Source organism: Equus przewalskii, chromosome 9, assembly GCF_037783145.1.
Source record: "Equus przewalskii isolate Varuska chromosome 9, EquPr2, whole genome shotgun sequence".
Classification (NCBI taxonomy): domain Eukaryota; kingdom Metazoa; phylum Chordata; class Mammalia; order Perissodactyla; family Equidae; genus Equus; species Equus przewalskii.
In genome coordinates this window covers 13,137,935-13,150,774 of record NC_091839.1, presented here as the reverse complement: position 1 = coordinate 13,150,774, position 12,840 = coordinate 13,137,935, and the positions used below count along the sequence as shown (strand labels likewise).

At 52.0% G+C, this 12,840-nt stretch overlaps 1 protein-coding gene across 12 annotated transcripts in view; it reads right to left on the bottom strand.

The window, feature by feature from the left end:
- Positions 1 to 244: 244 nt before the first annotated feature.
- POU2F2 (POU class 2 homeobox 2) overlaps positions 245 to 12,840 on the bottom strand; it is a 74,612-nt gene continuing 62,016 nt past the window's right edge. For 5 of the 12 annotated variants that reach the window (XM_070557966.1, XM_070557962.1, XM_070557963.1 and 2 more), the window contains 10 exons: positions 8,185 to 8,290; positions 8,003 to 8,094; positions 6,016 to 6,177; positions 5,626 to 5,767; positions 5,400 to 5,548; positions 5,148 to 5,324; positions 3,853 to 3,919; positions 2,533 to 2,734; positions 2,327 to 2,400; positions 245 to 2,073 (listed from right to left, as the gene is read on the bottom strand). In XM_070557966.1, the coding sequence (XP_070414067.1) occupies positions 1,742 to 2,073; positions 2,327 to 2,400; positions 2,533 to 2,734; positions 3,853 to 3,919; positions 5,148 to 5,324; positions 5,400 to 5,548; positions 5,626 to 5,767; positions 6,016 to 6,177; positions 8,003 to 8,094; positions 8,185 to 8,290 (1,503 nt within the window). In that variant the 3' untranslated portion in view covers positions 245 to 1,741. The remainder of the gene's footprint in view (positions 2,074 to 2,326; positions 2,401 to 2,532; positions 2,735 to 3,852; positions 3,920 to 5,147; positions 5,325 to 5,399; positions 5,549 to 5,625; positions 5,768 to 6,015; positions 6,178 to 8,002; positions 8,095 to 8,184; positions 8,291 to 12,840) is intronic. The other 7 variants (XM_070557960.1, XM_070557965.1, XM_008532016.2 and 4 more) reach the window with 3 other exon arrangements.

Here is a 12,840-nt window from a genome sequence, read left to right as displayed (position 1 = left end):
CTGCCCACCCGCTTCCATCCACCCTGGCTGAGGGACAGGCCCTGCCCCAGCCACCCCCCTCCGGCTTTCCCGAAGACGACGTCCATGAGGTATTTGTGAAGAGAAAGAAGCATCCGTCCTTCCATCCGCCTTGGGGACCAAGGGCCTGGACCACTGGTGCAGGGGCTTGGCTCCACCTCGCGGCTCCTTCTTATTCTTGAAGAGTCCTCATCTTCTTTCCCTTAAATATATATATATCTATAAATTCTTTTTTTTTCTAGTTTTAATTTATTGTTTGTTTGGTTTTTTGTTTGGTTTTTTTTTGGTTCAAAACTTTGTTGGCCTCCACAATAGCAGGAGGGCAAAGTGGCTCCCAGCGGCGTCTCTCCTCTGTCCGTCGAGAGGTGTCCAGGGCTGGGCAAACACAAGGTCCAGCCAAGACTCGAGGGAGGTCTCATGGGTGTGGTGGCCACCACAGCGCCCTCTCGGATGGGGACCACAGGTCATGGCACTGTCCCCGCCACCTGGACCCTGATGGGGAAGCCATCTCGAGGAACCCACCACTGGGGTGCGTGCGTGTGTGCATGTGTGTGGGGGGAGAGGAAGAGGCATCTGCCAGTATCAGAGGGGCACAGGGTGGGAAGAGCGAGGTGAGTTCTCTTTTTGGTTTCTGGTCAATGTCAAAGAACGTGAAGGATCCCACGGATAGGCACTGGAATATGAATTTTTTTTTTCAGGGAAACTGACAGACGAGGATGGAAAAAAAGACAATTTGAATGCCCTCAACTCATCCCCTCTTGTCTGAAACTTCCACCTTCCCGTGGGCTGGGGAGGGGGCAGATTTCAGAGCAGAGGAGGGTGACGGGGTTGAGGGGGGACGTATGAGAGCTAGAACTTGGCAAAACGGCCTAGCCCACCCTTCAAAGGGAAGAGGGGGAGGTACAAGGGGTGAAAAGTCATCCCAAGCCTTCCCCTGAACTCTCCCCTGGCTGGAGGAGGGAGGAGGTTACAGTGAGACCCCCCTACCCAGCTGGGGAGAGCGGGGGGCCGTGGGAGAGGGGGACACATGGTAGGGACACATTCTGTTGAGCGCAACGCTAAAAATTCTGTACATCCTTTGGATGAAGCTACTGAATATTTGGTGTAAGGTTGTTCAGGCCCTTTCTCTTTCACCTTCTGGAAAAGAACATTTGGCAGGTGGTTCTGAGCCCGCCCCACCTGCCCCAGGCTGTGCCCTGTCCTCGCTGGCCCAGGGCTGGGGGCTGGGGCTGCAAGGCTGGCACATTCTCTTTTTCCTTCTCTGGCCCCCACTGGGGGAGGCAAGGTTGGGGGTTGGCCCCACAGCCAGGGGCTCAGCTTGAGTCCGCCCTGCCAGGCTTCTCCACCCCTGGCTGGGGTTCTTATTTGGTGTCGTAGCGGTGAGGGTGAGCACACTGAGGTCTGGCTCGCGACTGGTTTTTGGTTTGTTCGGTTTTGTGGGGGATTTTTTGTTTGTTTTTGGTTTTTTATATTTGTTTGTTTTTCACCTCTGGTTCCTTTGGGGCAGCTGGTTTCTGTTGTGATTATTTTTGGTTTTCTTTTTTGTTGGTTGGTTTCTTTTCTTTCTTTTTTTTGGTTGGTTGGTTTTTTTTTTGGTCTTTCCTCCCTTGTCTCTCCTGCTCCAAGGACCCTCTGCACCCCCACCGCTGGCTTCCTCGCCCTCTTTCCAGGCGGGGTACCGAGGTGGGGGTCAGAGGAGTAGGAGGGGAGGCATGGTGGGCCCTCACTCGGACTTGGACCCTGCCTCGGGCCCCCCAGGGCCTCCAGGGGTCTGTGCTGCCACCTCGCTGCAGGTGGAGGAGGAGGAGGAGGACGAGGAGGAGGACGAGGAGAGGCCAGGAGACTTGCTGGAGATGGAAGCCGCCACAGCTGCAGCGGCTGCCGAGACCAGGCCCACGCCAGGCGGGGCACTGAGCAGGGGCAGCCCAGCGTGATTCAAGAAGAGTGGCGAGGTCACCAGGCCGGGGCTCCCCGGGGCCGCGCTGGCCGCCCCCAGCACCAGGTTCCCGCTGCCATCAAGGCTGGTAAGAGGCAGAGTTCCACCAGAGGCCAGGGCTGGCGGGGAGAGAGAGGAGGCTGGGCTGGGGGCACCTTCCAGCATCCCACCCTCAGTGCCCCTGTCTTCCCATCTGCCTCACTGACCCCCATCAGCACCCCTCACACCTTCCCCCAAGGTGAGATGGGTATGAAGAGGCAAGCGATGCAGTGAGCAGGGGCAGAATGGCATGGCTGGAGCAGCAATGGGGGGGCTCGAGGCCCCCAGAGGGCAGGGTTGGTGACGATGAGAGTGACATGAGGCAGCACGCACCTTGGATGGTGGCCAAAGGGTTGTTGCTCATGAGGGCTGGACTCAGCCCGGAGCCCAACCCCACCATTGTGCTTCTGCAAGAGGCAAAGCAGAGGCATTAGCAGGGGCGGGAACTCATTGGCAGAACTGGGGGGCAGCTCCCACCCCAGAAGCAGCAGCCACCCGGTTTCTCCCCATAGCCTCCCCACCTGCAGCTGCTCACTTACCCCGTGCTGGGGTTCAGGCCCGACAAGCCGATAGCCGAGTGGCTGCCTTGAGGGCTGGGATTTGTGCTGTTGGTGGTGGCCGGGGGTGGGGGAGTGACAGAGGGTATGGAATTGAGGGGGGGCGCGGCCCCGCCCCCACCCCCACCCCCTCCGGCTGTCCGGCTGGGGTGGAGCGTCCCCACAGCTGAGGATAAGGTAGTAACTGCCAAAGAGAGACAGAGAGATGGAGACTTCAGCTTCCACTTGTCCTCCACAGAGGAACCTCCTGCTTGTCTTCCCTGCCCAGTCCCGCAGCATCTCCTCAGTCAGAACAGACTTAGGTCTCTCGCCCTCTCTTTCCAGAGCCATTTCTTTCTGCCTCTGCCACAGTGATAGCGATCACAGTAATCGCAGTAAGAGCAACTGTCACCCACTGAGCCTGGGCGTGCTCTGGCACCCTGAGTACTCCACCATGAACCTCACCACCCGACTCCTTTTATAGAGAAGAACTGGGGGTGCCCAGAACACAAAGCCCTATGGCTCCCTCTAGGGGCCAGGCAGGGGGGTGCGGCTGCACACGCCAAGCTTGAGAGGGCTCAGAGCCCGGCTGGGCCAGACAGCCAGGGCAGCAATTCATGCCTCTGTCAGACCCAGCTGTGCCCTTGGGCCAGTGCCTTCACCTCTCTGGCCTTCAGTTCCCTCATCTGGAAAATGAGGATAATAACAAAACCTACCTCATAAAATGGGTGTGAGGATTAAATGAGGTAATACTCTTTATAAAGAGTTTAGAACAGTGCCAGGCACACCCTTACTACTTTATAACCCTCCACTTATTATTCCTTAACCTGGGGAGAGGCAAGACGGTGTTGTTTTATATTATTCTTGTATATGGTGTTAAACACGCCCTGTCCCGGGAAGGGGGAAAGGAGGGCTTTGGGTACAAAAGTGTGTGTGTGTGCGCGTGTGTGTGTGCATGTATATAATCATGTAAATAGCTTCTGTATGTATTATATTTCACAACAATTTTATAAAAACTGGGGCTCAGGGAGGTAAAATTGCTTCTGGAGTTCACACAGTTTATAAATGCTGGGAACAGAACCCAAGTACATTGCCTATTAACAACCCCAAGCTTTTCTCAAATGAAATTGTGGAACAGATGAAAGTGAGCTGCTCTGGCCAGGAGGGCAAGGCTGCCCTCTCCTCTCTGACCCATGCCGCCTCATCCCCAGGCTCCGTCCTGAGGCCCGCAGACACCCTGTGCCCTGCACCACTTGAGAACCCCAGGCTCCAGGCCTGCACTGAGTCTCCAGGACCCCCTCCCCATCTTCTGCCCTCCCTGACCTGTTGTGCTCAGACTGCTGGAAGCTTGGGACAATGGCAAGGTCCCGGCGCCCCCTTGGGGTGTGACCTGGGAGAGAGGAAAGAAGGTATGGTTAGGCCACTGTCTCCCAGCAGCCCCCATGCTGCTCCCTTTGGGAACGACTCCCTCCCCTTGCCCCTAGGATGGTGAGAAGGCTTGGGGTACAATGCTACGTTTGTATGAGGCCAGGTGCTTTCCATCATATCCTTCTCCACATTTACCCTGGGCAATTCTGAGCCACAAGCAGGAGGGAATACTTCCCAACCAAGCGTGCTCCCCCACCTCTCCTCTGACACTATCCAGCTGCAGGTCTGAAGTGTGTGTGGGGGCAGGCATTATGAGGATAAACTGTGTCTCTGCATCAGAGTGTTGAGATGTCATATTGCTTCATTTTCTGGGAACATCCACCAGCCTCCTTCTTGGCCTCCCTGCCTCCAGTCTCATCCTTCCATCAGCCCCACTCTAAATGAGATACTGTCCCTCCCCAGCTCAAAACTCCTCCTCAGCTCCTCGCTGCCCATGGGTCAAGTTCAAGCTCCTCAGCATGCAGCTTGGGTGTCTGGCCCCTGCCCACCCCCCACCCTGCCCCCCATACTCGTTCACCTGCACTCCAGCTCCAACCACACTAAACTGCACTGGAGTTCCTTAAAGTGGGCTCGGCACACTCCGGCTTCCAGGCCTTTGTGAACACCAGTCCCTTTGCCTGTCCTTCATGTGGCTGACCAAGTCTCTTTTGTCCTTTTGAGTCAGCTCAGATGGTCCCTCCTTCCTCCACATCATGGACAGGGACTCCTCCGAGCCCTCTGTAGTGTCATAGCCCTTTCCATACTAGATGGAATAAAGTGATGTCCCAGCGTGTCTGATCCCGAGCAGGTCTGTGTGGAGCTATAGACCTAAGTGTACACCCAGGGATGTAATGATGTCCCTGCCCTGTCTGTGTGGCTGTGAACTGCGGGGGGGGGGGGGGGGGGGGAAGGGGAGGGGCCTGTATTCCCTACTTGGTCTCCGTCCCCATGTGGCTATGTCCTGTGATGACTCTATGTTTGGCTATGTCTGTGGGTGCTTGTATCCCCCACGTAAGACCAGTTCTCTGAAAACTGTGTGTCCCTCTGTGACTGTGCTCCACCCATGTGACAGCCTGTCCCCAAGCCTGTCCTCTGTCCTAGGAACTGTGGACAACCAGGGAGGTTGTGCTTTGTATAAGGTGCCTGCCAAGGGGCGAGGGAGGTGCCAGAGCTTTGTGCCCCCCCTCACCCCCCCGAGGAGCCCTTGGTACCAGATGGGGGCTGTAGCTGGCCGGCTTGCCCGGGCTAGGCAGCATGGGGGCCGCGCTGCAGGGGTTGATGCGTTTCTCCTTCTGGCGCCGGTTGCAGAACCAGACGCGGATCACTTCCTTCTCCATGTGCAGCTGCTCTGCAATCAGCAGGATCTCCTCTGAGGTAGGCTTCTGGTTCTGCGGGCAGAGGGCGTTTGAGCCCGGGCCGTCCTCCCGCCCAACCTCAGGGCCTCCCGGGAGGTGGGGCCTCACCGCTAGAAAACTCTTCTCTAAGGCGAAGCGGACGTTTGTCTCGATGCTGGTCCTCTTCTTGCGTCTCCTGCCCGGGAGCCCGTCGAAACCCAGGCTGGGGCTGCTCAGCTGGTTGGGGCTGGGCAGGCTTGAGTCCACAGACATAGTCTCTGTGCCGGGAGGAGACGGAGCATGAGAGGGCGCCTCCCTCGCCCGCCGCCCGTCGCCCGCCAGAGCCCAGTCCCACCTGCGTCGTTGAGCCACTTCTCCAGGAGGGGCTTGAGTTTGCACATGTTCTTGAAGCTCAAGTTGAGGGCCTCGAAGCGGGAGATGGTCGTCTGGCTGAAGTCGTTGCCGTAGAGCTTGCCCATGGCCAGGCCTACGTCACCCTGGACCAGGGGGTGAGGATGGGGCGGGCGGTCAGGACCCAGCCTCTGTGCGCCGCGCTCACCTCGCCCACCAGCTGGCCACGCCCCCAAACCCCACCCACTAGATGGCTATGCCCCGCCCTTCCCACAGCTGGTCACGCCCTCACCCCGCCCACTAGACAGCTATGCCCCCGCCCTGCCCACCAAATAGTCACGCCCCGTCACCCCTAAGCCCACCGCCCATCCTGCGGGCTGGCCCCAAACCTGACCTGCGTGAAGCCGAGCTTGATGCGGCGTTGCTTGAAGGTGCGGGCGAACTGCTCCAGCTCCTCCAGGTCACTGGGCTCCTCGGGGTGGGATGGTGGCTCCAAGCATTTCGGGGGCTGCGGGTGCGAGAGGTGCGGATCGGGCAGCGTGGGGCGGGTCACGGCCTGGTGGAGTGTGGAGTGGGCAGGTGGGTGGGATGCAGGACCGAGGACCAGGATGGGACTCAGTAATGGCTGCGAAGTTCCCCCTGCCTTCCTCCCTCCCTGCCGTCCAGCCCCTTCCTTCAGACTCCCCTCCACCTTCCCCCTTGGAGGCCCCTCCACACTGGCAATTTCCATCAAGGTGACACTGCTGCCCCACAAGGGTCCTGTCGCTGCCTGGGACTCTCCGCACATTCCCTCCCAGCCTGCAAACTCCCAGAAGGAGCAGCCAGCTCGTTTTGCCAAGGGCTCTCTCTGGAGTTGGGGGTGGTGGTTTTATCCTCCTCTCAGGCTGGGAATCAAGGACTGGCTCTAACACCAAATTGCTCAGTGACCCTGGCAAGTTTCTTAATCTCTCTGGGCCTCAGTTCTCCCTCTGCAGGATGGGAACAATCATGGCAGCTCTGCCTACTCCATAGGGTTGTTGGGAGAATTGGGTTAAAAATGAGTAGGTTGCAAATAAAGTAAAAATATTTTTAAAAACAGATGGGAGGGCGACTGGGGGGATTTACAAAGAAACAACAGCTCTCTCTGGAATGCTTCATTTTCCTAAAAATAAAAGCTCTGAAGCTGGTGGTGTCTGTGAGGATGTTGGTCACACAAATCCTTGATCCATTATCCAAAACCCAGGCCAGATGTGTTTTGGAAGTCAGAAATTTTGCAGATTTTAGAAAGCCTACATGGGGCATATATCATAGCTAGTGTGACCCCCCCCATCAGGGTCAAAGCATTACCCCATAATTGGACATATTAACAGCTCTCAAGAAAGCACGAATATCACACAAGAGGGATAAAGAAAAGACATATGCTGCCTTGCATCAGGTCAAGACAGGCTTTGCAGCCAAATGACTTCTGATGCCCACATTACAAGAACAACTTGATTTTCTGAGCATTTTTGGATTTCAGGATTGCAGCTAAGCAGCTAAACTTTTTGGGTTTTCTTAGTAGTTCATATAGTTTTTGAAAGGACTGCTAAATAAATGGGTAGGAGGGAACTCTGGAATCTGTAAAGGATAGTGCAAGATTATTATTAAAGTCTAGAATCCAAACAGCAAACTGAAAGAAAGGCCATGGGGGCCAGGCAGGAGGACACCTAGGAGACCTGGAGAGCTCACGCCCTCCTGGAGGGGGCCCCTGCTCTGGCCAGCAGCCAGCTGCCCACTGCCGCCATGCCATGTGGACACAAATCCAGCCTTGCCAGAGCTTCCAGTTTGTCAAAAGAAGCTGGGAATCTGGAGTTTCCTGGGAATTTTGTTGACAACTAATTCAACTTAAAAAATATGGTATGGGCCAAATAAAACACATCTGTGGCCCCCCCGTTTTCAGTGTCTGGTCTGGGAAGGGGATGTGAATTAGTACCCTATAGAGGCCTTCCTCAGAGAACCCTCCATTTGGAGTGCTGGAAGAGACCCAAGGTATTCATAACCTATAGGCTTTTTGTGTTTTGTATATATGTGCATTTTGGGGCAGTGGGGGTCAGATCCAAGTCTTTCGTCAGATTCTCAAAGAAGTCCTTGTACCTGAAAGTGTTAAGAGCCCCTAGTCTGGTTAACTCCTCTCATTCTATAGAGGAAGAAGCTGACCTGGGCAGGGAGAGTGGCTTGCCTAAGGTCCCACAGCAAATTAGTGTTAGAGCAGGGCTGGGCTCCAGGTCTTGACTCCTCTCCTGGCCCCTGTGGTTGTGGGATGGGCCAAATGGAGAGGAGATCCTAACCCGCCACCCCATTCACCCAGCCTGCTGCAGGCCCTGCTGCGGGCCTAGCCTGGCACACTTGGGGGACCCTCTCACCTGTGTGGGCAGCCCGGCTCGGGGCTGGGAGGTCAGAAGAGCTCCCTGGGTTTGCTGAGGTAGCTGGAATAGATTTGGCGTCGGTAGCAGGCCTAGAGAGACAAGCGGGAATGCGTGGGATGAGGGGGGGAAGGGGAGTTCTGTAGCAACATCAAGGAGGCCATCCAGGGTGGGGGCCTTACCTGGCTGACTCTGCTGGGCCTGTGGCAGCAGGAACTGAGCAGGTGGCTGGAGGTGGTGACCCGGCACAAGCACCAGCTGCTGGAGCTGGAGGAGCTGCTGTATGTCCTAGCAGGGAGGTGGGTGGACAGAAGACAGCCTGAGTCCTGGCCCCGCTGCTCCCTTTGCCTCACCTGGACCCTGGGGGGTGCTCCTCTGGGCAGCCTGGCACCGTGCAGCGAGAGATGGAACATGATCTCTGAACGGCATCCCTGAACTAAGGGTCCCCAGGAAGCTTCTGCCAACTTCAGGGTAGCAGAGAGTCCTCCCTGGGCCATCTAGAGGGTTCACTCTTTACTACCTTTTCTTTCTTTCTTTCTTTCTTTTTTTTTTTGGTGAGGAACATTGGCACTGAGCTAACTTCTGTGCCAATCTTCCTCTATATTTTGTATGTGGGATGCTGCCACAGCGTGGCTTGATGAGTAGTGTGTAGGTCTACACCTGGGATCTCAACTCACGAACCCTGGGCCGCCAAAGCAGAGCACATGAACTTAACCACTACACCACCAGCCCCACCCTACCTTTTCTTTCTTGATGAAATGTTTGCTTTGTCTTACATTCCCACAGAACAAATAGAATTGTTTAAAAATGTAAATCAGACCAAGTCTTCCTTTCTTTTCAAATACTCCCAAGGCAAACAATATCATGTCTGGAATTAGCTTTAAAATACTCCAGCACTTAGTGGGTGAGTAAATTGGTACAACCACTTTGGGAAACTCTTTGGGACAGTTATGGGTTGAATTATGTTCCCCCCTAAAAAGATATGTTGGGATCCTAACCCCCAAAACCCCAAAGTGAGACCTTATTTGGAAATAGGGTCTTTGCAGATGATCAAGTTAAACTGAGGTCATTAGGATGGGCCCTAATCCAATATGACTGGTATCCATATAATAAGGGGAAATTTGGACACAGAGACAAATGTGCACAGAGGGAAGATGGTGTGAAGAGACACGGGGAGAAGACGGCTATCCACAAGCCAAGGAGAGAGGCCTGAAACAGATCCTTCCCTCCCAGCCCTCAGAAAGCATCAACCCTGCCAACACCTAGGTTTCTGACTTGTAGCCTCCAGAACTGTGAGATAATAAATTTCTGTTGTTTAAGACACCCAGTTTGGGGCTGGCCCTGTGGCTGAGTGGTTAAGTTTGCATGCTCTGCTTCAGTGGCCCAGGGTTCGCCGGTTCAGATCCTGGGTGTGGACTTACACACCACTCATCAAGCCATGCTGAGGTGGCATCCCACATAAAAGAACTAGAATGACCTACAACTAGGATATACAACTACGTACCAGAGCTTTGGGGAGGAAAAATAAAGGGGAAGACTGGCAACAGATGTTAGCTCAGGGCCAATCTTCCTCACCAAACAAACAAAAAAAAGACATCCATTTTGTAGTTCTTTGTTTGGCAGCTCTAGCAAACAAATATAGGCCTATTTACTAAAGTTGAGCATACACCTGTCTTATGACCAGTGATTCCACATGGTGGAATATGGTGGATATAAGCCACCATGTGTGCCTACACGTATTCACCAAAAGACATGTACCAGAATGTTCCCAGCAGAACCACTGGTAAAACCTGAAGGTAGTCCAAGTACGCATCCACAGTTGAATAAACTGTGATTCAGTGGAATGCCAGAGCAATGAGCATTAGCACTCTACAATCTACAATGACACACAATATAGACTTCTCAACATCACAAGTGAGAGAAGCTGGTCACAATAGAGACATCCTGTGTGATCCCTTTTATGTTCCAATCGCATGTTAAAAATTTGGGAGGTGGAGACTGGAAGGGGTCCCGGGGGCTTCTGGGGAGCTGGCCATATTCAGTTTCTTGATCCGGATGCCAGTTACATGAGTGTGCTCAGTTTGTGAGTATCATTGAGCCATATACTTATGATTTGGGCCCTTTTACGTATTTGTTATATTTCAACAAAAAGACTACTTTTTAAAAGGGAATGAGGCAGGGAAAGAGGGAGAGAAAAACACCAGCCCCCTCACCAAAAAAAGTGAGGAGTAGAGATGAAACCGGATTGGCAAAATGCTGCTATCTACTGAGCTGGATGAAGGTACAAGCGGTTCCTTACATCATTCCCTCTATTTTTAGGTTTGAACATTTCTAAAACAAAAAGTAAACCCTCCTTACACACAAACACTCCAATGGCTTCTTGTAGCCCACAACAATACAATCAGGACTCCTCACCTGGCCTCTAAGGCCCTTTATACTGAGGCCTGTGCTAGTCTTTCTGACTTCAACTCCTACCTCAGGGCCTTTACATGCACTGTTCCCTCTCCCAGGCAGTTCTAGTTCTTACACTCCTGCCTAGGTCCTTCTTGTCACTCAGGTCCTAACACAAAGTCACTTCTTCAGAGATGCCCTCCCTGATCATCTAATCTAAACCAGCCCACCGCCACACCTCCCTTTGTCACCTCCATTTCACCTCCTTCATAAGACTTATCACCATCTCAAAGTACCTCTCTTTCTGTTTACTCTTTAACAGTGCATCAGCTCCACGGGAGCTTGATTTTGGCAGTTTTGGTCACCATTGTAATCTCAGCACCTAGAAGAATATCTAGCACCCAGTAGATGCTCTGCATATATTTGTTGAATGAACCAAAACTGATGCTTCGTAATTCACTTAGCAAGTTTTATGTAGAGTCGAAAGTTATGCTACTTACAGTTACAATATTTTTCCTTCTGGGAAATTGGGGGAGATGAAACATGCCCCTCAATTCCTCCCAATGCTATTATTATTTCAAAGACCAATTTAATATCCCAGGAAATGAACAAACTGGGGGAAAATATAAACAAATCAACACAAAGGGCTCATTTCTCCAATATATAAAGAGCGATTACAAATCAATAAGGAAAAAAACCCTAATGACCCAAGAGATAGGTGTGGTGACTTCCTAGCAGAGGAAATACAAACAGCTGTGAATGAAAAAACATTCAGTTTCACTCACAGTAAGATAAACACAGCTATAACTGCACTGAGACACAATTTTGACCTATCAGATTGACAAAGATAATAGTGTGTGACACACTATGTTGGGGCACGTGGGGAAACAAACACTCTTGCACACTGCTGGCGAGAGAGGAATTTGGCAATATCTATCAAAATTGCAAATGCACATAAACTGACTCAGCCATTCCATTTCTAAGAATTTATCTTAGGGATATATTCACACTTGTGCAAAATGACCTCTCTAGAAGGATATTCCCAGCAGCAAGTGGTGTTTTAGCAAAAGAGTGGAAACAAGCTGAGCATGCAGCATTAGGGGATGGGTGAATGAATTAGGGAAGATATATATGATGGGATAGTATGCAGTCATCAAAAAGAATGTAGATGCTCTTTGTGTCCTGACATGGAACAATCTCCAGGATGCCCTGTTGAGTGGAAAGCTCAAGAGGCAGAACAGTGGGCATAATGTGCTACTGTTTGTGTTTTAAAAAATTATATCTAGGTATCTGCTTGGGTATGCATAGATTATATCCAGAAAACTGTATCAGAAATTGACAATACTGTAAATCTTTCCACACCTCTTGAATTTTGGACATTTACCTAGTCCAAATAAAGAAAGAAAGAAATATCCAGGTGTTCTGCCCCCCACCCACGCAGTTGAACAGTCACTTTAGCTCAGCATCCATGCTTTTCCAACTATTCGTCTTGCATCAGTTCAGGGCTGTTCCCTGTCCCCCTGCAAAGGCCTCTGCTTTCTCTACATGCTTTGGAAGGTGGACGGAGTGCCCAGATGCTCCTGACCTCTAACCTTTCTCACTCTGGCTGCTAATCATCTAAGAACACAGCTTAAGGGGTTTGAAGTCCTAATGCTCTGTCCTTTGAAACCGTGTCCAATCTGCCTCCCCCTGCCCAATACAAACTCTCATGGCTGTCTCCCCCTGCACATAGACTGACCCTGCAGTGAGTGAAGCTTGGCCTTCAGACCTCCCATTTACAGTGGACCCTTTCAAGACTCCATACCTAATTTTGATCTCATAATTTTGTCTTCTTTTTCCTAAAAGGCTCTGCAAATTGTATAAACTTCAAGCCCCACAAGACTGAACACAGCCTGCTCTATACTGCATTTCTCACAGTGTGTTCCATTTGCTTATTATATTTTTCCTTTGCTAGACTGAAACTCGAGAAGGCGGAGGCCATGTCTTATTTTCATGTCTCCCTAACTCTTAAAAGGGCCTGGTAAGCCCCCATTAAATACCCACTGAATTTAATCAAATGAATAAGACCAGAAATAAGTCTTATTGCTAGCATTTTTCTGATTTCCTATAACCCTTAGCTTGTTTTTTTGTTTGTTTGTTTTAAAGATTGGCACCTGTTGACTAACATCTGTTGCCAATCTTCTTTTTCTTGTTATTTTTTTCCTTTTTCTTTTTCTACTCCCGAAAGCCCGCCGGTACATAGTTGTATATTCTAGTTATGAGTGTCTCTGGTTGTGCTATGTGGGACGCTGCCTCAGCATGGCCTGACGAGCGGTGCCATGCCCACGCCCAGGATCCGAACCAGCGAAACCCTGGGCCGCTGAAGCGGAGCACGTGAACTTAACCACTCAGCCACGGGGCCGGCCCCTCTTAGCTTGTTGATTAAAATATTTGTTAACTCCTGTCTC